At 38.8% G+C, this 25,381-nt stretch overlaps 1 protein-coding gene across 5 annotated transcripts in view; it reads left to right on the plus strand.

Annotated features, from left to right (window-relative positions):
* SGCG (sarcoglycan gamma) overlaps positions 1-25,381 on the plus strand; it is a 145,144-nt gene extending 119,763 nt beyond the window's left edge. For all 5 annotated transcript variants that reach the window (XM_042791922.1, XM_042791921.1, XM_042791917.1 and 2 more), the window contains 2 exons: positions 21,995-22,118; positions 24,029-25,381. In XM_042791922.1, coding sequence (XP_042647856.1) covers positions 21,995-22,118; positions 24,029-24,202 — 298 coding nt within the window. In that variant the 3' untranslated portion in view covers positions 24,203-25,381. The remainder of the gene's footprint in view (positions 1-21,994; positions 22,119-24,028) is intronic.

Raw genomic sequence — 25,381 nt, forward strand, 5'->3', positions numbered from 1 at the left:
AGAATTTATACATAAAAACATAAATCAAATAAGTAAGTGTTGTTTGCTATAGATATTCACATTTTTCCGAACATGAGATTTTCAACAACATTTGCAGAACTACGACTTTTCTTTCTGTTTTACATGACGTCTGGTGAAAATTACACGTTACTCCACATTTTTGAGATATATTATAAATGATTTATTGCTGATGGTGAATATTTCTTTGTGCATTATTCTATGTAATTTTGAGTATCACAATTTAGTTTATAATATATTGGCTATGATGAGGTAATAATTTCAAATTAAGATCTGTTCAGGAACATGTTATGTTTCATTTTATAAACCAGTTCAAAGAAATATTTGAAATGAACAAGGATCTCTTTAACAATTATATTTCTGTCCTTCCATACCTTGGCAGTTTGCTACTTTCTGTCATAGTTTCTGTTCTTAGTCTTTCTTCTCCAATAGGGATAACTATTAAAGAGTAGCGGTAGATGATTAAAGCTTTCAAGAACAGTCTGTATCTTGGTGACTGAATTTTCAGATTGAGAATGGCAAATGAGAGGGAGACTATTAAAATACTTCTTTTAATTTCCTCCTTGATATTTAAGATTTACTCGCAGTAAGACACCTTGTGTTTGCATTTGAAGACAGAATGAGCTCAAGACATTAGTTTTTACATGTTGATGTCCACTTTTAAAAATGTTTTCTTTTACTATGGTAGAATTTGGATGTGACAGACTTTGGCCAAAATATAGGATTCTGCATTGTAGGGAACATTACCTCTTTTTGTAGGGTGTGGATTCATTATGTTGTAAATGTGTCATTTCCTTTGAATATCTCAGTTTTGATAATGTAGGACATTGAATTTTCTAATTACAGTGTCAAGGAGCTCTCTGAAAATTTTAGGTGGATACATATCAATTACTTTCTGTGGTTGTTACTTTGCTTCAAATGCATTGTCAATTAATATTTTAATAGGCTTAAAGCTAATGGTTTTATCCTACATCCATTATGTTCTGTTACATTTTAAATTCTTATCTGCACTTCATTTAAAAACAATTACACTGTTTCAGACTACATACAACTATTGCTATTATGAATTTTTCTCCTGTTTTTGAAATAGAATATCATTTGAAGGAAAACATTGAGATTCATTCAAAATGTTCATAAAGTTCTCCTGCATGGATGAGTTTACCTTGATTCTTATCTCTTTAGTGATTTTTACCATGTTGAGTATAAACATGTGTTGATCTAGAATGTTGCTGTGTATTAGCAGAACTCAAGAGTAATAGTTGAAATCCCATTCAGTTCTGTCTTCAATTAACTAAAAATAGTGGGAAGTAGAGATTCTTCCAGATTTTACAGAAGTTTGCTAATAATTATTATAATGTCAAGGAATTACCTACATGGCCACATCATTACTGACACTTGCAACTGACTAGTATTACACATGATTTGTGTACACTCTGTAATCCAGAGCTCCTAAACACCTGCACTAGAAACCAAGTTAACTTAACCCTAAGAAAAATGCTGAATATCAGGTCATGAAGCTGTGCAATGTGTACACCACTCACTGACCCTTACCCAGAGCAGTTCAAAATGCTTCATTTCTTTAATTTTTTTTTTTTTTTGTCTTTACCACCCATAATCAGTATTAAGTCTGAAAGCAGAGACGCAATGATTCCATGGAGGATTTTGGGGATCAAGAAGCAAATGCATTTGTCTGCAGTGCAGATGCTAAGTTAAGATACAGGCAGAGAGAACCCGTTTGCAAAGCTCACGCTCGAAAAAGGTTATTTTCAAGGATAGTCTTAAGCATTGGTGTACATTCCATTGTGAAGGAGTTCAGACACCTTTGCCAATGAATGGCTATTTTGTAATGCTTAATAAATTTTCTGTTTCATTCCACACTGTTAAATACAGGAATGTACCTATTGAAAAACACTTCAATATGAAAATTTAAAATGCAGTTTTAAGTATTATTTTTCTATTTTAAATTTTAATATGCTTCCTTCCCAGATTAAGGTAGTGAGTACCAAGGTGTAGGTAATAGAACCTATTTACTCACTTCAAGCCTTATCTTCACACTTTCACCATCTATTAATCTTCTGCTATTTTTCCTTCAGTGGTTGTGGTGTGCCATGTGAATGAGATATGCTGAATGAATGTGAAATAAAGTGCCACAGTATGCCGCATTAAATATAGGGAATACTGCTTCAGGAAAACCCATCCACTTCAAATGGAGTTACATGATTCAAGGAGTTGACTGGAAAGATGTTAAAGCTCATAACTTTTCAGCTTGTGTCATGTGAATGGAGGCCACGTTCATTCTTTGTCATTCAGATTTAGGGCAGGATCACAAACAAAGCTGACACAAATGGCCTCCTGAATTACACATTCTGTTGGCTTTCCTGTCCAAATGTCGAATTTCAAGATAAACTCCTTTTCTGGAAACAGAGATAAGTGTGTTAGAACATATCATTTTATAGCTAAGTAATGGAGACAGAGCAATGAAATTATACGGTGGTCAGTAACTGTCTTTTCATTATGTAATTTGAAGGAAGCATAGAGAGTCCTTTTCAGTCTAATAGATTGAAATCATGACTCACCCATAAAGAAAAGGAGATGAGCTTGCAACTGATAGGAAGAATTATAACAACAAAAACTACATTTCAAAATTGAAGCTTTCCTAGGTTTAAAATAGCATTGCCTACCTTTTTCATTCCTTTCCTGGAGTTCTTGTATCTAGTTTCATTTACAAAATTTATTAAGACTTTAGGACCTGGTGGAGACCTAAAACAGGTCTTGCCTGTAATAAGTGTCCAACAAACATCTCAATGGCATGCTCATAGTCAAGGGGAAGATTTGGATATATCCATGAAATATCCTCCGAGGAGGTACCTGGTTAAAGTTAGCCAGTTGTAAGTAGCAAGGACAGAAATATGTCTGGACTGCTACTTCTCTCTGTAGTTCGGTTGCCTGATACAGTCAAGTGCCTACACAGCTTCCAGGTGCAGGAGAGCTTCTTTGACAGCAAGCATCTATCTACCAGATCACATCTGTCCTTGGCTGAACCTGTCCTTCTGTATGGTCATGGGACCGCGAGAGACCAAGCAAGAGGAAGCACAAGTTATTCTTGTGTTCAGGGCATTCAGCCAACAGTAGGAGGAGACTGGGGGAGTTTGGTTATGATTTAAAAAGTAATTCTGGAAGAAGAACCAGATCAATGTCCTCACCACTAGGTTATCTCTTCTTTATTTACTCTGTTTCTCACTGCATTACTTGGTTGTGCAAAGACTAACATTCAACACAAAGATTGCCACAATCCAGCTCTTTACTCTCACTAAACTATTTTCTAGTCTGGTAAATAGAGATAATCAATACAGGTTTCATTCCTCTCAAGACAAGAAGGTAATTGAACTGATGCTTCATAATTTCTTGCTGAATAGCAAAATCAACAGGATTGTATTATATCTAATATAACATTATAGATATTATAATATATATTTTATATGTTATTTAGAATATTATAAAAAGACAGAAACTGTTACCTCATCCGTGGTTCTCCATGAAAGTGGCCACAGCCCTTGTACTTTGGTGTGTCTTTGCATGTTGAGAACTTGCCTCAATGAGGTCTCCAGGGGCTGGAATTTAGCTGCCACCTCTAACTGGATCACGGAAAAGTTTTAATGGAAAACAGGTACCTTGCTTTCCAAAAGAAGGAATTTAAACAGAATTATAGAAGCTTATGTTCAGACATGTGTCTTGTGACCAAAAATGTAGGTGGGAAACCTATAAAAGCAACTAATGGAACTAGCTGCTGTAGACAGAGACATTTATAGCAATTCCCTAAAAGCCATCTTCTCCCCAGGTTCCGTGTTAGGTACTGGAAGTAGCCTCTGCCAATATTATCCAGAGTTTCATGCCAGCACACATACCCTTTTATATCCCCAGTTATCAAGTAACAGTCTCTATGTGAAAACTAGTGCCTCGGTTTAGATGTTTTGTCAGTCTCATGCTAACATTTTTCTGATAATTTATATCACTTCAGAATATTATTTAGAATATTATTTTATTCCTCCTATAGTTCATATCCTTAAATAGCACATAATACACATAGTTTTGTTATTTTGATACTATTCACTTCCTGTGATCTACATGAATTGCAGTTTTCTAAAGAAAAACAATAGATGAACAAAACTCTTTAAATCTCAAAACAATGTTTCTGAACTGAGCATTCGCATTTCCCAATTTTATGGAAATGTGCTTACAAAAGTGACATTTTTCCATTTATTAACTGTGTACTATGCATAATGAATGTAATACTCATGAATGAGTACTAGCTTTGTTTTCATATTTGCCATATATGGATGCCTGACAGCCAGCAACTGTGCCTTCTGAGCACAAATCCTGTGGGAAATCACTTTTAGTACAGTCAGTTTGTGATATTTTGCCAGTTCTCCAACTGATGGTTTATGTCCAAGTTCAGAAGTGACTCACATAATTCCAACCTTCTTGGATTTGAAAAGCACTATAGCAGGAATGATGTCACTGTTCCAGAGAGTCAACTTTTGTCAGATTATGACTATAAATACATATATATATAATGTTATGTGAATATGAGTATATTTAATGGCTTCTGGGTATATTCTGAAAAGATTTCAGTATTTCCCAGAGAAACAGATGTATTTTAAACAAATGTATAATATTGGCATTCACTAAAGCTTTAAATATATGATATAAGAAGTATTATTTCATATTTTAATGAAATACCTACGTCCAATGCTTAAAAGCAGATAAATATATATTTACTAGCTTGTGATTACATGATAATAATACTGATAATTTGAGGACATAATTATATATCATCTAGGTATTTGGTTAAGGTAAATTACTGCACTATGGATTGCAGGTAGATCTCCCTATCTATATATTCAGAATAAATATGTCCCCTTTAATTTTAACTTCTGTTCTGTGACATCCAATAAGTCCACTTTCCTTATGGCTTCTACTTCTCTGTGATTCTTAATGAAGGCTTACTTTTATCCTTTCCATTCCTCATTGATAATATGATTTCCTTTTGCACTTGAAGTATATGCTAGGGTTAAACTGTGTGATAACATAGAGAAAGGCTGGAAACTGAAGTTGTGGGAGTTTATGGTTGTATGAGTAAGAATTATGAAGGAAATCTAGAAAGGAATGTATAGAAGCCAACCAAGGTAAGATCATTTGCTAAATCATTGCTTAATCCTATTTGTAATACTAATGCTTACATGCTAATTACCTAAAAAATAACATCCAACTAATTGAAGTACAGTGATTTTTATTTGCATTCATCATGCAAATCAAAAGCCCAGTCAGTCAGAAGAGGATGAATTACGTAACGGAAAAGTCAGCCTACGGTTATGATTCAGTATTTGTGAAGCATCTCTGCTCCCTGTCTAGTGAGATACTTCTACTGCAATGTAAATTTATGAGCCCTGGCATTAATTTGCTAGATATTCATTTTCATTCACATGCTTTACTGCATTCAGGTTAACTAAGAACACCATCAAATACTTCTTTTGGAAGCTTAAAGAATTTCTTTCCATTCATCCGATGGACTCAAATCTGTGAAAAGGCATAGTTTAGAAGGAGCAGGTGATACAGGACATCTTGTTTATCACCTTTTCAGCAGCATTTCTGACTCACATATTTAAAAATACCTTATTAGCAAAGGCTTGGGTACTACTTCACATCTGGTCTTCTTTTCAGCAGTGATTTTACTTAAAAATATTAATCCTGAAGTGAAATTAATTTTTCAAGCACAATCTATTTTCTCTGTCTTGTGTTACTAGCTGTTTGTGTGCACCCATATTCTTGCAAAATATTGTTCATTGTACTTTAGTTTACAAACTATAGTGCTTCACCTACAGGGCATATATATCATTTTACATATGGACCATATGACCTTAGGAACTAGACTTAGCTCTGCTGATAAGATCATCCTGCCTTTTGTAATTCTGAGTCTGCACAGGGACTCTGTCCTGCTGTCATGGAAGGTGTTTCCCTCCTGAGGTAGGAGGGATGTTTGGTGACCGGTGGGAACAGACTCAGGTCTCCCAGTGAGCTTCTTTCCACATGGATGCGTTGGCAGTTAGAGCTGCTCTCCCGAGCACCTACATTTCCAGTTTCAAAGGACTTCTGGCCTCTGAAACCAGTGAGTGATCAATGCCTTAGTAACAGGAGAAGAGGAAATCCACGCACTGATTAGTGGCCTTTTTGTGAAGTAAGATCTCCTGGCCAGGTTTCTGCCCACTGTCATAACTGACTTTCACTTAAGCCAGTCAGGTGGCTCATGTTCTTCCTAAAGACTCAGTTTTTCAGAGATGTCACTTAACACATTAAAATCAATAGAAATTGTTTCTGCTGCTTGTATAGAAGAGTCATTTACATATTTTCCATGGCTGCCTATGTCAGTAGTGCAAAAACCAAAGTTGTAATGATTTCTACACCTACAGTATTGATGTAACTGACAATATCAGACTGCTCAGTGAGATTGCTAAAGTTAACTTGTCATCAGTGATTACAGTATATTCCACCAGAGTGCAAGCTACCGTGAAAACTTCATTAATGATTGTCGCAGTTATAGACACCTTGCAGATGACCACCTGGAGCTCTATTTGTAAGTCTGTGATTGAGCTGTCACACGTCTAAGATGTAATGTTGAGCTGGGTAGAGCATCCCTTACGCTATCTTTCACTTACATGCCTGTCTGCACATATATTGAGGAGAGGCATGAAACAGGAGTCACCCACCATAAGGATGAGCATGTGGCAAACACTGGAAGAAGAGAGGGAAGCATTTCCTGAAAACAATGCTTCTTCCAAGATACAGTGTACACGTGCACCATCACTACTCGTGCTCTTTCCCCCCCTCCCTCAGCCTGTGTGTGCAGTTGTGATACTTCAGTTGTGAGGAATCTGAGAGTGTGGCATATTCAGCGACTGTACTAATGAATCACAAGAGGAGAAGGGTATGACCTGCTTGTCAGCAAAGCCCTCTTCACTTGAATGTTTCTTTTCATGCAGAACAAGTGGACACTATGAACAGCATGTGTTACTTGAAATCCTTCTATGCTTCTGCATATTAAAGAAGAATTTGCTTAAGATATATAAAAGAAAGGCATGGCAAATTTCAACCTGAAAGGTAATTTTATGAAAATATTCGTAATGAAAATACTAACCAGATTTTTTTATAACAGTGAGGCAAATAGTGTTATTATACAAGAGTAAAATTTTATAATACAATAAATTGTTTCATAATATCATTAAAGTCATTTTAAAAAGATAGCCATGCCTGAAACATGTGTGATGTGCCAGATTCAATCACATTCAGTGGGGCCTTGGCCTTTTTTAATTACCTGGAGAGTCAGCACATCATAAAATCGAGGTCATCGCAGAGTCCTCTCTGGAATTAGCTGTGCTTACCACTCTTTATCACAACTGTCAGTCTTGATAGAAGCTTCTGTTTTAATCATATCTCACTTCTGATCTTTAGTCTTCATTCATTTAACAACTCTGCATTGAGCGACAGTGGACAAACAGGCAAAAACACCTCAGTATTTAAGATGGGTGGAGAACTAGTAAACAAATAACTCCACTGTAATAATCATATCTTCTATGTTTTTAAACAGGTTACAAATGTTGTTTTAAATTGCTTTTATAGTCTTTTCAAAGTACGATTAAACCTGGGCACTGTTTTGTTCTCTTTTTTAAGAGAACATGTAAGTGCATTTGTCCTAGAACTTTAAACGTTTCTTTTATATTGCTTACATAAAATAAGTTCTGTTAACCAAAACCTTGGGAACTGGAAACATCTGTTACTCAGATCTGGCTTTGTAACTATGCTCGTGCACAGAGATCACCCTAAGCCATAAGCAGTGTTAGTGCCTGCTGTGCTTATGCCAAAAAATTCCCTTGAATCCAGAATCTCATAACTGAATCATAGAATCATAGAAAGGTTTAGATTGGAAGGGACCTAAAAGATCATCTAGTTCCAACCCCTCTGACATTGGCAGGGACACCTTCTACTAGAGCAGGTTGCTCAAAGCCCCGTCCAGCCTGGCCTTGGACACTTCCAGGAATGAGGCATCCACAGCTTCTCTAGGCAACCTGTTCCAGTGCCTCACCACCCTCACAGTGGAAAACTTCCTTACATCTAATCTAAAATCTAAATCTACCCTCTTTCAGTTTAAAGCTATTACCCCTCATTTTATCACTATGTGCTCTTGTAAAAAGTCCCTCCCCATCTTTCCTGTAGGACCCTTTTAGGTACAGGAAGGCTGCTATAAGGTCTCCCAGGAGCCTTCTCCAGGATGAACAGCCCCAACTCTCTCAGCCCATCTTCATAGCAGAAGTGTTCCATCCCCATGATCATCTTTGTGGCCTTCCTCTGGATCCGCTTGAGCAGGTCTATATCCTTTTTTGTTGGGGGCCCCACAGCTGGACACAGTACTCCAGGTGGGGTCCCACGAGAGGAGAGTAGAGGGGGGCAGAGTCACCTCCCTCGACCTGATAGCCGTGCTTCTTGTCATGCAGCCCAGGATACGGTTGGCTTTCTGGGCCACAAATGCACATTGCTAGGTCATGTTGAGCTTCTCCTCAACCAACACCCCCAAGTCCTTCTCCACAGGCCTTCTCTCAATATACTCATCGCCCAGCCTGTATTTGTGCTTGGGATTGCCCCGACCTATGTGCAGGACCGTGCACTGAGCTTTACTGAATCATCTGTTGCTACTCGTTTCAGATTTAGAACGTGAATATGGAACAAATTTGGAACACAGGCTATCTAAAGGAATAAAACTATGATGAGAAATATTTTATTTAAAGAAAAATACGCTGAAGAACATACCAGCTGACATCTTCAAAAACAGCAAATACTCTGAACATTTGAGAATGGCACCCAAAAGGAGTGTCTCAGGGATCTGCCCTTTATCCTTAATCATTTTTAGCATAAGACAAGATAAGCTAAAAAAACCAACCAATAGACTTATTTATTTAAAAATCAACCATGCTTCCTATACATAGGGAGTAGGGTTAAAAAACAAAAAGACCTCTCATCTGTATCTGCCTAACACTTTGTTTGATCCTAAATTATTTCTTCATTGTTTGTGCATGTGATTCAGCTGATAATTCAGCACACACTTCTGGTTACCATTCAGCTCTTACATATTCATGCTGCGTTCATACAAGAGAGTCCAAACCTGGAGGACCTCTGTGTGCCCAGAATAAGCAGATGCCTCTCAGATGGTCATCCAGCTTGAGAATTCCCCTCTCTCTGCAAGTAGAAGCACTTACTCATTCATTCATACACTGAAGTGGGAAGGGATCCACTGACACAGATGCGTTTTCAGAGAGACTAATGTACCTGAAGCACGGGGTTTACAACTGCTCAGGCAGATAGTTCAGGTGGAATTGATTCAGCTCATTTAAACGTCTAGAGTGTAGCTATCTGCATCAGATCTCATCACCTCTTGGTGGAAGACATCAGGTACTGTTACAGCATGGTACATTTTATCCTAACAGAGACATCTAAAACAGATATTCCCTAGCAGTGCCTCTTTCTCTCTATTAATTCTGAAGTGTGAGTAGGGGTTGACCTATACTCCTTACTATAGGCAACTACATTTTTTTAGAGGAATCACATACTGACTGTGCCATTTTACTTGTTCAAATCCCAGAGTAAAACTTCCACTTGTAACCCTATTTCCATAAATTCATCTGAATTGTTAATCGTAGTTTATATAACCGTGTTACTAGGATTAGCAAATGCTTCCAATTACTGGCTCTTGTTTGATATCAGGCACGAGGTAATGAGTTCTTCCAAGCTAATAATTAGCTTGGAGGCCCTGGCCATGCTAGAACTTAAGTCATGTTACCATCATATTTACCTAAAAGAAGTGTCTTTTCTTTCTAGGTTGGTAAAAATCCATAGCTGTCTTATACCCACTAAAGACTGAGAATTTTGAAATACAGTCTTAAGTGTTTCCATTGATATCAATTTCCTGAATCTCTTATTTCTTCAAAACCTTCTGCATATCTTCTGAATCAAATTCAGACTTCTTTTTTATACTAATCTTAATAAATGTGCATCAGGCTCCTGTGCTTGTATTTACATGTATATGTATTATCTTCTATAGTTATTCCATTGACTCCAGTGATTCTTGTTCTGAGGGTTTTTTCTGATTTTCTGTACTGCTATGCACCACTCATCTCCAATGTCTTCCTGTAATTTACTTGTTTCTTAAAGCTTACAAAACTGCAAATTTACATCAGGAAAACAGCACAATCTCTCTTTTCTTCTAATCTTAGATCATCAGGCTACACATATCCTGAAGCACAAGAAAGGATGAAAACCTTTTATTGCTTGTGCTTTTCTTTTATGGAATTCTTAACACAGAAGCCATTAGAGGGACACAATCCAGTTTGATTTCTTGGGTCCTTCAGCTATGGTGTTGCAATACTTAAAATTTAGGCACCCTGATTTAGCAGTAGAGCAAGTAACAGACTTGACTCCATATCCAAACTGTTTGAGTTATAAGATTGTAATAAGTCCGTGGATAAAAACATTTAAATATATGATTAAACATGGGTTAATGGATAAATTTATCTGTGGACAAATTAATTTAGCCATAGAATCTTATCCATTATGATTTTATTTCTATCCAATGATTGTCTAATGTAAAACACAGAGAGTTTAAGAATCCATTACTGCAGCAGCTCAAGATTCTATAAGGTCATTGTAAGATTGTTTTAGCTTTAGAAAATGCATTCCCTGTAGATGAGCTATGCTTAGTTGAGCCTAGTGAGTATTTGTGATCTTCCTGGTTTCTCCATTCCAGCACCAAGTAGCACTTTGTTAAATATTGACTCTGTTGGTATCAATAGGATTTTATCATTTCACTGTAACTCCCTTTCATTCCAGCCAAGCAGAATAAGCCCAGGTGTGTCATGTATGATGACAGCTCCTTTCTGAGAGTTGGCAGAAAGGGAAATATGAAAGTAGTTCAATGGTCTTCTTTTCTCCTCCAGAGTTGAGAACTCAACCCTGAAGTGGTCAAGTAATGAAGTGCTCCTAACCCTTATCAACACAGACATCTGGGAGGGGAATCTAATAAATTTTGTGCCCTCCAGGAAATCTAGCTATAAAGGTAACAGTAGCTTTTTAAAAGGCCTTTTTAAAACGTCTTGATCGTACAGAATCCATTACAGATTTGAGAGTTTATTTTTTAAATCCAGTAACCATACATTATTAACACTTTACACCTTGTTTATATCAGACAAAAATAATTGACTGTCTTATTTTTACCTTCCAAAAGGAATTATTTTTTTAAACAAAAGAATCCTCCAGCAATATTATACACACCATACAAAAGTCTTGTACTGCTATTAGTAGCCCTCTTGTTACAACTGCTAGTGCTTCCTACATTAGGATTGTCAGTGTATGTATGTAAATGCCAAGAACATTATTGTCTCAAGAAAGAAGGCTACCAGAGAAAGCAGATCCTACTACATCACTGTGTAATTATTTCTGCTGGTATTGAAATATTTGGGATGTTTCAGTGCGTTTGTGTCTATTTTTTAGAGGTCAGAGATGTTGCAAACTGCCAGCACATTTTGAGACTTTCCTAAGTGATTTGAAACAAAATGATAGCCCTTCCAAAATGACGTTTTCATTGATGTGTTTAAGCAATAAGCAGAAGAGAGTCAAGAAAAAAGTGACTTTTAAAATCAGATTACAACAAATTGCTCCATTATTTTATGGTATCTATATTACAACATAGTGCCAATGAAGATTTTTTTTTAACGTTTCAGAATTACTAGAAAAAATAAGGTGCCTTGTGTACAGCTGCTTCATTCCAGCCAATTCATTTTTCTTTAATGCAGTTCCTATGTATGTCCACTTGCCTCTAAACAGACACCCTCATAGTATGTTTCTCTGAAATCAATTGTACCCTATTTATTTTATTCTGATATTATCGGACATGTTTTCTGTATTTTCACAAGATACTGGTGATCTTTTTTATTACTGGCAAAACAACTTTATTTTGGAGAGGTATTAGCCTTGGCATATTTAAGTTGAATGTATTCGTTCTAGTATTAAACTGTATCTTGTGTTACTGTAAGTTTTCCTGTAAATTTGTCTTCAGTGAAATAGCCAGATACACTTGGAAGAAACTGCAAAAAAGTTCTTTTTTCAGTTTAAATAAATGTTATTTAGTTTTGATTCATTAAGAACATACTGGTTTGAATATTACATTTTATTGTGGCATAAATAGTAGATTAACTTGGGATTCAGTATAAGTGAGCTGTAGATATTGACATCAGTCTTACTGAAACAGAATAAGTGTCCTAATGCAAGCAACTTCCAGAAGCAATAACCCTTGGAAAATGGTTTCTTTGAACTAAGCTACAAAAATTGGGATGATGTAATATAACCATTGACCAAGTAATGGACTTGACAGGGGAAAATGGATGCTGGTTTTCAGTCAAATTTTTTTCATTATAGTTCATTTAGTTTAACTCAGTGAAGCTCAGACTTAGAGTACCAAAGTGTATGAAAGAAATATGGAAGATAGTATCATCCAGACAAGAAGCAATTATTCCACCTTTAAATTAAGAAATTCAATATGCGTGATACAAAATGTGACGCTTTAGAAAGAAAAATCAGTCGGCATTTGAAAGATTTACAGTAGTTATGTCAAATAAGATTTTTGTGCCAAGGCTTGACTAAGTAACTGCTGTTTCCATTACTGTGCAGAAACTGATCAGGGAAAAAGATTTAATGAGTTATTAGTATTTTTTATTTTTTGTCATTCAGTAAGAGCTGTCAGAGTTACTGTTGATTACTAATACTTCCATGTCCTTAAATACACAGTTACTGGAACATGCTGTGAAACTTATCCTTCCCATTTGCAAGAAGATGTAGTTTTAGGAGCCATTCCAAAGAAAATAATTTTACAAAACAAAACAGAAATGAAGCATATACCGAGACTGAGATATCAGTCCTGTTGTTCTGACCTTCTTTGCCTTTGGACCTGCTGGCAAACAACCAAAAGCCACAAGGCAGAACACCAAGATCCATAGCTTTGGCTAATCACATTCTTGCTACATCCTGATCAACCTCCCCACTTGCCTGACCTCAAAACAACAAGCTGCTGGGAGATAAGTGAATATGGGTAGGAATTGGCAGCTGGCATTAGTGTGTACCTGCTGCTTGCTATCCACCTCTACAACTCCAGCTTAGTTTTGCTCAGCTCGTGTCAACAGAAATCCAGCTTCCTCATAAAGAGAGAAGATGGTTTGAAATTTTGTATATTGGACCACAAATAAATGCTGACAATCTTTTTCCTGTGTAACTAGTGCATGCTCTGTGGTTCACTCTTTTACATCTAGCTGCATTGCCAATGAATTAGACTGCTTTCAGACTAATCAAAAAGCCAATATACTCCTATTGCCTTTTAAAGGTTAACATGCATTCAAGAAGCAGGGCTGAAAGCAGACACCTACAGAGAACCAAGACCAATTAAGCCCACAGAATCCTCTAGGTTGCTTTTTTCAAGCCACTAGTTCCTTGACAGGTTAAAGATTCTCCTTTTCCCCCTTTTTCCCTCATATTTTTTTTCCTTCATTTCTTACCTTTTCTATTCTTCTTCTGCTCCACGACCACCAGTCACTGCCTAATTTAATTTGTTTGCCTTTCACCTTTTCAAAGTCAGACCTGAACTCAAGGGGAGATGTTCATGTTAAGACTCCTTTCTGCATACCAGAGGCATATGAGGGTTTCTTCCTTACATAACAATGTGAAAAAAGATGTTTTGATTATGTCCCAACAGCATCTGATGCTCTATGCCTTGTTTTCAAAGCCTGTCCCCTAAGCAACCTCAGTGCTTCTGCTTTTCTACAGACTGCTGTGAGACCTGTAGCCATTGCTCTAACTCTTCTTGTCTCTCTCAAGAAAATAAACTTGAACATACATAGGTCTGTGGGACCTGATGAGGTGCATCCCAGAGTCCTAAGGGAATTGGCTGATGTAGTTGCCAAGCCACTCTCCATTATATTTGAAAAGTCATGGCAGTCAGGTGAAGTCCATGGTGACTGGAAAAAGGGAAACATTTGCACCCATTTTTAAAAAGGGTAGAAAGGAGGAGCCTGGGAACTGCTGACCTGCCAGCTTCACTTCTGTGCCTGGGAAGATCATGGAACAGATTCTCGTAGAATCTGTGCTAAGGCACATGGAGGTCAGGGAGGTGATTCGAGACAGCCAGCATGGCTTCACCAAGGGCAAGTCCTGCCTGACCAACCTAGTGGCCTTCTACAATGGAGTGACTTATATCAGTGGACAAAGAGCTGTGGGTATCATCTATCTGGACTTCTGTAAGGCCTTTAACACAGGCCCCCAACCCATACTTCTCTCTAAATTGGAGGTGGATTTGATGGGTTGACTGTTTGGTGGATGAAGAACTGGTCAGATGGTTGCATCCAGACAGTAGTGATCAATGATTCAATGTCCAGATGGAGACTGGTGATGAGGTGTCCTTCTGGGGTCCAGACTGGGACTAGTACTGTTTAATATCTTCATCAGTGACACAGACAGTAGGATTGAGTGCACCCTCAGCGAGTATGCAGATGACACCAAGGTGAGTGGAGTGGTTGATACCATCCAGAGGGACCTTGACAAATTTGAGAAGTGGGACCATGTTAACCTCATGAACTTCAACAAGGCCGAATGCAAGGTCTTGCACCTAAGGCAGGGCAATCCCAGCTAGAAATACAGGCTGGATGGTGAGTGGATCAAGAGCAGCCCTGCAGAGAAGGACTTGGGGGTATTAGTGGATGTAAAGCTGGACATGAGCTGGCAACATGCACTTGCAACGCAGAAAGCCAAACATATCCTGGGCTGCATCAAAAGAAGTGTGACCAGCAGGTTGAGGAAGGTGATTCTTTCTCTCTACTTCACTCTCATAGACCCCACCTGGACTACTGCATCCAGCTTTGGAGCCCTCAACATAAGAAGGACATGGACCTGCTTGAACAAGTCCAGAGCAGGGCCACAAAAATGATCAGGGGGTGTTGCAGAGACTCCCCACAGGGGGATGGAGCACCTCTCCTATGAAGACGGGCGGAGAGAGTTGGGGTTGTTCAGCCTGGAGAAGAGAAGGTGTTGGTGAGATCATATTGCAGCCCTTCAGTACTTAAAGGGGGCTTATAAGAAAGATGGGGACAAACTTCTTATCAGGGCCTGCTGTGATAGAACAAGGGGTGATGTATTTAATCTAAAGGATGGTATATTTATACTAGATATAAGAATTTTTTTACAATGAGGGTGGTGAAACACTGGAACAGGTTGCCCAAAGAGGTGGTAGGTGTCCTACCCCTGGAAACATTAAAAGTCAGGTTGGACAGGGCTTTGAGCAACCTGATCTAGTTGAATATGTCCCTGCTCATTACAGAGGGGTTGGACTAGATGACCTTTAAATGTCCTTTCCAACCCAATCTATTCTATGACTCTATGAAAATAACATAGGAATGAAAAGTTACATGTATTCATAATCTCAGAAAAAGATGAGCCTAGTCTTGGAAGTACACACGCACAGGCAGCATAGCACAGTGCATACTTTCACAGGAATGTTTTCTAACTCTAAGAAGTCATGGATGTTTACTGAGAGGTGGGTCAAACAGCTGCGTACTCAGAAAAGAAGAGTAGGAAACATCCTTACGATGTCAGCAGGTTTGATTTTAGCATCTTCATGGAACTTCAAGGGAAACAAGAACAATATGCAAATACACACCAGTGGAGCAAGTACCATTATTCCAGCTCCAGCTCTTCTGAGTTAAATTTTCTGAATCTCCTCTTTTTTCTTCATATTCTTCAATCTTTTCTCTAATACTGTATTTCCCATGCATGCTCTCATATCGATGCCTAGGAACAAGTGTGAAGCAGCATCTTCAGTCCTACAAAGACTAAATAGCAGAAAGAATGGGGCATGGGATCTTTCACTGTCTTCTGTCCCCTCATATGACTTAAAGAAGTGGAAGTGATGGATTAGTATATTTTACAAACTCTCATAAAAATCAATACCAGAAATCGCTGTGAAAAACTTATAATGAAAAGATATTATGAACTAGCCAGCATTCAGGTTCTGCATGGACCCACTTCATGTTCTTTCAGTGTTTAAAAGGGCTTCACAAAAAACACCCACCATATAGGTGAACGCCAGACCAGTATCTTATTCATGATCTAAACAAGCATACTGCTGTGAAATAATCTGATATGAAGTAAAATAAATCATGCCCAATATATTTGACATTTTATTTTCTCCTGTGTACAAGGGGCCTTTTTTTAAAAAAAATAAAGCTGAGTCAGGGATAAAATACATAGGTGTTTCTCTTTTACTGATACAAGAACATATTTAACTCAAATACTTAATACTGCTAAATTGCTTACCTTTAACGCTTTAGTGCAAGGTTTACATTTCATAAAATAATCTTCCTATGGTAAAATTGATCAGGCTATTTTAATCAAAAAGTGAGGAGAAATAAAGGGAGGGAGGTTAACTGTAGGTATGTATTGGCACACCAGTTGCTGGGTGCACCACAATTTTAGAGGCAGTGTCCTTCTACCTGTCCAGTCCACTTACAGTAACCCTGGTCTTCCTCAGGTAGGTGCTGGGAGGAATGCATACATGTGGGGAACTTTCAGCTGAAGTCATAGCAAGGAATTCTGTCCCCATTGAATTCAGGAGACATGCTGATTCTTAAGATGGAAAGACCAAAAAGTGGCCAGAAGGAAGGAATAAACTATTCCCCAAATTCACAAGAGCAAGCTCATTCCTCTGTCCTGCTCTGAGAGTCAAGCAAGCCCACACTGCAGTAGGAAACTTGGGCTCCAGAAGACTGTGACACTCTTTCTGCAGTACTAAAACCAACTTTCTAATTCACTGTGGTACTTACAAGAACAGGAAGGTATCCTTCCATCTCCTGCCAGAACAGGATGTAAGAAGAGATCGATATTCCTGCAGCATGCACAGGCAGTATCAGCTGCTTCTTTACAAGTGCAGGAGGCTGTCGCTCCCCCACATCCTCCCTAAGCAGCCAACCGAGCAATTTCTGGTGATTACGTATCTTCATGAGCTAGCAATACACTTATAGGAAAACATGGGAATCTCCAAACCTTTAGATTGTTGGGATGGTTTCAGAACCAGAACCTGGATGCTGTCCACGTTCCCTCAGAACAGTTTCACCCAGTCATGAATTATTCACACTTCATGAAATTCTGCGCACCTCAGTACCAGATTTCCTTGGCAGCCAGCCAAGACTCTATAGTCAACTTCTGGAACTGTCTTTCCAACAAGTAAGAAGGCAGCAATGAAAATACTATCTCCCTTGTAATCAGTTGTTTTAGTTGCAACGGCCAACTGGAGGATCAATATTCAGCAGATGACAGAGCTATGATATATTAGCAGGGACCACCCCTACCCTTCCCTGCCTTCCATTAGCTGACACTCTGCAGTTTCCCTGTGCTTTGCCAACAAACCTCCAGGTGGCTGCAGGGGTTGGAGTGAAGGAGAGCAAGGTAAAATACCTACTCTGCAAGTAGGCCTTGGTATGGCTTCCATTGCTTCACATTCCATGGATATGTCTATGTGAGTGCTGGGATTCAAATTAGGAATGTGCTTTTGAGGGAAATCTCCCAACTGCCTGAGCTCCCCACGTCTTGGTTCTCATTGTGGAAATGTTTGGGGTACATAAACAGGACGACATTTGGATTAAATTAACCTAAAAGCTATGCTTTCCTGGAGAATGCCGAATGTACTCCAAACTTTCTGGGCGTCCAGTCTTCAGGGTCAGGCAACGGCTAGTCCAGAGTACTCCTCAGGACCCAGATAGTGGGGGTGTCAGGTCCTTGACATCAGATGTTGTGCCGTCCTGATCAATTCGTCTTGTACCACATCACTTGCTAATAGATCCCTGGCAGCTACCACAGTACCTAGAAGCTACTCGTAAGTACAGAATCCATCTTCCCAAATGAGATACAGGCTCTGACAGATGTCTCATTTAGGACAGCACATTACATAGATTAATTCCTCTAGATGATGAAGATCCTCACTCCATTCTGTTAAATGTAATTTATATGCCTGTAATTAAAAAAAAAAAAAAGATAAAGTGACTAGTAACAATATATTCCTTCATCATTCTACTGCCCAAATTCAAACAAACTCTATAAAATGACCAAAAACTCTAAGACAATCAATTTCTGTCCTTTCAGTCTCCAAGCACCCTCCAGCATTTGCAAGCAACTTGAATTCTTGTTTTGTGAAGACTTTTGATTCTTCAGTGTTTTGTTTAGCCCAGCTTACTCTCTTCCTCCTTTTATTGCCTAGGGAATAGATCTTGAAACTTTCTTATCAGCCATGATCTGCACACAGTCATGTATCTACAATCTATCTCAAACTTTTTTACATCTACACTGTAGATGAAAGAGGTGGCAATTTTGGATGGTCATTTAAATTTGTTTAATAGCCAAAGAAGAAAAATAGATATTTCTAAGGAATTGATTATTTTATTCTAAGGTAAGTATGTCTGTAAGGATCAGACAAATCATGTTTTTCAGTTGTTTTTTTTCTGCAACTATAGAGTGATTATAGACAGCTGCCTCAGTGACATGAAGTCCATTCTTCAGGAATAATTTTGCCTTAACAACAACTCTTCTATAGCCACACAAACTGTCAAAGTAGCAAGTCATGTCAGAAAATCATCTAATTACCATTAGAGTTACTTAGTCTTAATATTATGGTCATATACTTGTGCTATAGTCTGCTTCAACTCAAGCAGCCCATCTTGATAATCCATCTGACTGACATTTGCAGTGCAGAGCAACTTCATCCCATTACCTGTTTTAACTAGACCCATTGGTCACTGATTTAAAAAAAGCCTGTTTTGCTTTATTAATGTCTATTTAAACACCATTAGTGTTGATAATTGCAGGACTCTATTCATATCCAAGACACCCTGAGTTCATACAAGTATCTCCATCTCTCAGCTCTTCTGCTAGGGCAGTTCTGTGGTCCCTAGACCCTTAAACAGACAGGAGAAGTCCAAATCTGCCCACCAGTGACAAACTGGAAGTACCTCAGGGCTGAGACCACTGAAGAGTTTTAGGTGACTTTAAGGTCAATGTCTAAAGGGCTGAGGAAGTCATGTGTCCTCAGGACCAAGTGGGGACTGAGAAGGGACTTTCAAAGTCAGGGTTCAACTCAGTCACATCATTTCTACACTAGGTACCTGTTTCCCTTTTGGTACACCTGGACTTGAGACACTGAACCTTTGAATGCTGTATACAGAAATCTCACACAGAATAGTTACAGAAGGCTTTAAAATCACTGCTTAAACTTCACTGCAGTTTCCATTGCCAGGAAACTCCAATGACTTAATTAGGGAAATCCACCCTTAGTTAGTACAGAAATAGGACCTGTATAACCAGCATAAATTTAGGATTGTGATTAATATAGCAAATGTAATTCTGCCATGTAATTTAAATTATATGTATGTCATATCATAAATCTGTAAATGCTTCCGAAGTCTGTAGGCTTCCTGCCAGCCCTAATTTTGGTAGAAAGTAAGAAATACTTCTCCAGTCTTTGATTGCTTTTCAAAGTCCAGGTCTGATATGCTCTTCAAAAATCTGTCCCGGTCTGCCTTCTCGTAATATTCACTAGAGCATAAAAATAAAAATTTATGCCTATGTGTAGATTACTTACATAGGTAAAACACTTTACAAAAAAAACATGAGCTATTTCAATGTTTATAGCTTTTTGCTGAAACAAACTACAGCAACAGTTATATTCAACTACCTTGACACTAACTTTGATTAATTTTTCATTCTATAATATATAAAAATGTGCATCAAAAAACATTCCCATGAAGCAAACCTCCCATATAAATCACTTAGGGAAAAACTGTTTTCCCATTTCATAAAAGTGTAAATCTAGAAAGGTTGTTAAATCACAAACATTACTTAATATAGATTACTAATACTATATTAGATATCTGATGCAGAACAGACTCGTACTTGCGCTCTTGTACTCAGCACGATCATGACAGAAGTTTGTGCCATCTCAGAGTTGTGGGATAAGTCATCGAGCTATTTTATGGATATGGTCCCAATATGGAACCATGATGCAGTTATCCATTGTTAGGAATTTAATTTATCAATCTGGAGTTTAAACTAATTGAAGGTGACTAACCCAGGAGATGGTCGGGGAGAGGCAGACTGTAGAAACGTAGTCATAGAATGGTTTGGGTTGGAAAAGACCTCTGAAGACCAGAGAATGTAGGATCTTCTGCTACCTCTGGCAAAGAGTGATAAGCCAATATTGCCTGAGTTATTTTCAGATTTGGAGATAAAAATTTCGTTTCAGTGACTGTGCTTGACTGTCCTTAGATACCACGGGTTTAAGTTTCAAGATATCAGCTGGATTTAGCTTCTTCACAATTCTGAGATACAGCTGAAGTTTCTCACAAACACAAACTGACTCCTTTTAAATTCTAGTGTTAATGAAGTAACTGCAAAAAAAAAAAAAAAAAAAAAAAAAGAACTGAAGCAGTTTGAGTAAATCATTTCTGTATGAGAAATCATTTCATTCCTTTAGCATGTGATTGGTAGTCAGTGTCTAGACTCACGACCTGATGCACACCTAGTAAAGGACCTGCTGGGGCACGGGCCTCCGCCTGCCCAGGTGGGCAGTTGTTGAGCATTCACGGAGCCAACAGGGCATCTGCCAGGAGTGCGTGTGCACACATGTGCACACACACATACACACACACACCCCCCTCTCTATTTCCAGAATACACGGTGGGTGAGCACCTGCAGATCTGGGAACGGGGATGCATGTCAGAGTTCCGCATTATGGATGAAGCCCATGTTATTTTATGTATGTCCAGGGAACATACAGAATAGAAAAGGTAACATGAATGTAAAGTAAACTGGGACCACCAGTTGATTAATTTTCTTTCGCCTTAATACTCACCTGTTTAATGTTGGCTGATAGTGTGAAATTCAGGCTGGTGTCATCAGGAAGGGTGACCCAATATTCATGAACAAAACCCAGTAGGTATAAGCTCTAATTCTGTGATATTCCCAGTGCCTCCAGTCAAAGCAGTTATAAGTAATGGTCAAAAGAAGCCATATAATCACTAGTTTGTTGCTGAGCTTGCACTTTTTCTTTCCTTTTCATGATTTTTAATTAGTACTTCTATCCCTGCTACTTATCGTGGAAATGATACCAAAATTCTGAAGAAACAACGCCTTATCTCTTTGGAAAATAAAAATCATTAATCCTGCACAGCTGACCTGACGAAGTGATTACTCAGCTAATACAGTACCTTCCTGCCATCTTGTGGCACTGTCGGGTTCACAACTTTCTATTGTATTGCATAATTTTTATTTCAAATTAAGTTACTGGTTTTTAAGTTTCGGATGCCATCTAGTTAAACAACACACATACTCACACACTCTAAGTGAAATCCTGGTCCAACTGATAGCAGTGTTAAAACTCTTGTTGATTAAAAAACTTCTGGACTACACTAATTGTATTAATTACAATTTGTTATTATGTCAAAAATGAAAATAAATTCAAACTAAAGAATGTAAAAATGGGTTTCAGTTTTAAAGAATAAATTACCATTATACTGAAAAAAAAAAAAAAAGGTTAGCTCTGAAATAATACCTTGCATTTGTATTAATCTGTATTTTTCTGTGTTGAATTAATCTGTATTTTTCATTAGGGATACTTTGGTGGTTTTAAATAGCTAACTCCTTTTTCGAGTCTGCCTGAAGAAAAAAGAAGCTGTATCTTTTATATGACTTCAGGCAAGATCCTTCAAGTGCTTGTTCAAAGTTTACTTATTTTTCAAATATAAAGGTATATATGAGAATGTGCTACTGTCAGATTTCCTTCTGCTTTCAGGCTGGAATCACCAACTCGATCTTTGAGCATGGATGCACCACGAGGAATTAATATCAAAGCGCAAGCTGGGAACATTGAAGCTCTTTCCCAGATGGATATCAAACTACACAGTAGTGATGGTGTGGTGAGTACAAGCCCTTCTTTTTCCATAACTATGGTTTATCTTGGTGTCTGAATATAACTAATAACTTAAATTCTTTTTTCAAGTTCTGTTAATTTAATTCCTCAGATTTTAGGAAAATGATATTAAAATTAATGGTGCTAATAATAAGACTTTTATTTATGGGTCAGATTAAATAATACTACCAATTGGCATAATGTTGCATTAGCTTAGAGAAATGCTTTCTAATAAAACTCTGGTAGCATTCAACTCCCCACTAGCACAGTGATCCCCAGGCACCCCAGCAGGGACCTTGGCCCAGAGGTAGACACTCAGGCCCAGAGTTGCTAAATTAAAGAGGAAAGCTCTGCAGACATCATTAAGAGCTTCCTGGTCAGCAAGAACATGCAACACGCAGCAGTTTATCTACCCCCTCTGCAAGGTTGTACAGTGCCAGTTCTTCCACAGAGGAACTCCAGCCCAACCTGTATGTCCATCCCTAACCAGCTGGCACAGCTGTGAGGCTTCAGCACCCAGGTCAGAACAGACCTGTGTCCAGAGGCAGAAGCAGCACCCATGCCCTGCTGTTCGGTGTATGAGCAGGGGCCCCCTCTCTTATCATAGAATCATAGAATGGTTTAGGTTAGAAGAGACCTTAAAGATCATTTGCCATGGCCAGGGACACCTTCCACTAGACCAGGTTGCTCGAAGCCCCGTCCAAACTGGCCTTGAACCCTTCCAGGGAGGGGGCAGCCACAGCTGCTCTGGGCACCCTGGGCCAGCGCCTCACCACTTTCACTGGAAAGAATTTATTCCTTATACCTAGTCTAAATCTACCCTCTTTCAGTTTAAAACCATCACCCCTTATCCTATCACTACACCCCTGACAAAGAGTCCCTCCCCATCTTTCCTGTAGCCCCCTTTAGGTACTGGAAGGCCGCTATAAGGTCTCCCTGGAGACTTCTCCAGGCTGAACAACCCCAACTCTCTGAGCCTGTCCTCACAGGAGTTCTCCAGCCCCACAGTCATCTTTGTGGCCCTCCTTTGGACCTGCTCTAACAAGTCCATGTTCTTCTTATGTTGGGGGGGCTCACAGCTGAACACAGTACTTTAGATGGGGTCTCATGAGAGCAGAGGGGCAGAATCACCTCTCTCGACCTGCTGGTCACGCTTCTTATGATGAAGCCCAGGATACAGTTGGCTTTCTGGGCTGCGAGTGCACATTGCTGGCTCATAGTCAATTTTCTTTCCACTAATAGCCCCCAAGTCCTTCTCTGCAGGGCCACTCTCAGTCCACTCCTCACCCAGCCTGTATTTGTGCTTGGTTGCTCAAAGCCCCGTCCAACCTGGCCTTGAACCCTTCCAGGGAGGGGGCATCCACAGCCTCTCTGGGCACCCTGTGCCAGTGTCTCACCAGCCTCACAGTGAAGAATTTCTTCCTTCTATCTAATCTACCATCTTTCAGTTTAAAAGTGTTAACCCTTACCCTATCTGTGCTAACCTTGTCCTGGCTGCACTTGCAGCCCAGAAAGCCAACCGTATGCTGGACTGCATCAAGTGAGAGCACATTTCCAGCTTATGTTCAGTTTTTCAACTACCAATACCCCCAAGTCCTCCACAGGGCTGCTCTCAATCCACTCATCACCCAGCCTTTATCCACATTTGGGATTGCCCCGACCCAGGTGCATGACCTTGCACTTGGCCTTGTTGAACTTCATGAGGTTGCTGCTAAGGACGAGGATGGGCACCAGCTTATCCCTGTCCTGTGTTCCAGTGTCTGCCAAGAGCCTAGGTCTCAGAGCAGCTTTGTATATAACAAGTCTGGGTAGAAGGCTGTTCTTAAACCACTGCCTAGACAAAGGCAAGTTGTGTTCTGGCATGCTATTGCATTATTATCTCTAACAAGCCCATTCGTCCTGCCTTCTCCCACGCAGCTTTTACTGGATGCTGAAACTGTGCGACTGCCCAAATTGCCTGAGGGTACAAGCGGTGGATCCGGTATTTCTCAGGGGCTCTACGAAATCTGTGTGTGTCCAGACGGAAAGCTCTACTTGTCAGTGGCCGGCGTGGGCTCCACTTGCCAAGAATACAGCCGTGTCTGCCAGTGAGGCACCAGAAAAGTCTGCACACCCCCTTGTTAGTCTGAGTTTTATATTATTGCTAAAGAGCACTACCGAAAGCAGAATTTTCATAATTTTAAAAACAAAGTACTTCAGTTTAGGAGACAAATCTGTATCTACAATTCTAGACTACAGGGTGAAAGGGGAAGAAGAGCACAAATGACATTTTAACTTCAGAAGAATGACTTGAATCAAATTACATTTTCTGTCAGTAACACTTTGAAAACAGCCTTACAGAGAGCATTTAAAAAAAAAAAAAAAAAAAGGAATGTTTCCTTGATGAACTATTATTCAGTCAGATGATTATGTTATTGTTAATGTTTTTGAGCTCCATGGATTTTTTTCTCTCACTACATGTAAACACTTGATGCATTAGTGGGTGAAATTAAATTGAAGGAACTACTTGAACTATTTGCTAAGACAAAGCATTATTTAGGGAATTCAGAAAGTGCCAGCAAATGGTCTATGCAATTTTGTTCTTGCAATAACATATGACAAATGTGGTGTACGTGCAAGTTCTGTGTAAAAGGTGTTAATTTGCTAATAGCTTTCTATTTTAATTTGGCAACATATATGCTGATCTGCTTAATACTGAGATTCATATAAAAATAACTAATACAAGAAGCTCCAGGAGTCATTTATACCTCCCTGTGTCTCAAATCTGTTCACTATACAACAGAGAAATGAATTAGTATATTTTATAATAGCAATAGTTTGTTGTACTGCCTGTACGGTCATACTCATTTAAACACTTTTATATTTTTGGACATGCTAATTCAACAAGGCAATTTTCTCTGCCAGCTGGACTAGTAAAAAGAAAAAAATATGTGGCTCCAGATTGTCTGGCACAAGGAAATGTTTGGGCGGTGGGAAAAAAAAATCCTTTTTTGCAGCCCACAGGATTCAATTAAGAGGACTATTTCATTTCTATCTGCAGCTGTTGACCAATATTTCTGATCCTGTCAGAGTGGAACTCCATCACAAACGGAGAGAGTAAAACTAATATTTATAATTTTTTACATTAGGACTTTGGATACAAAATAAATGCTCACCAGAGTTGACAAACCATTTATTGACCTTGTAGAGAAACACAACTGCAGACCCATTCCCCTGTACAATGTTGCACAGAACACAAATAAATTGTTTGCATACCTTTGGGTAGCAGGA

This window comes from Tyto alba, unplaced genomic scaffold, assembly GCF_018691265.1.
Source record: "Tyto alba isolate M040663 unplaced genomic scaffold, T.alba_DEE_v4.0 Super-Scaffold_2, whole genome shotgun sequence".
Taxonomy (NCBI): Eukaryota; Metazoa; Chordata; class Aves; order Strigiformes; family Tytonidae; genus Tyto; species Tyto alba.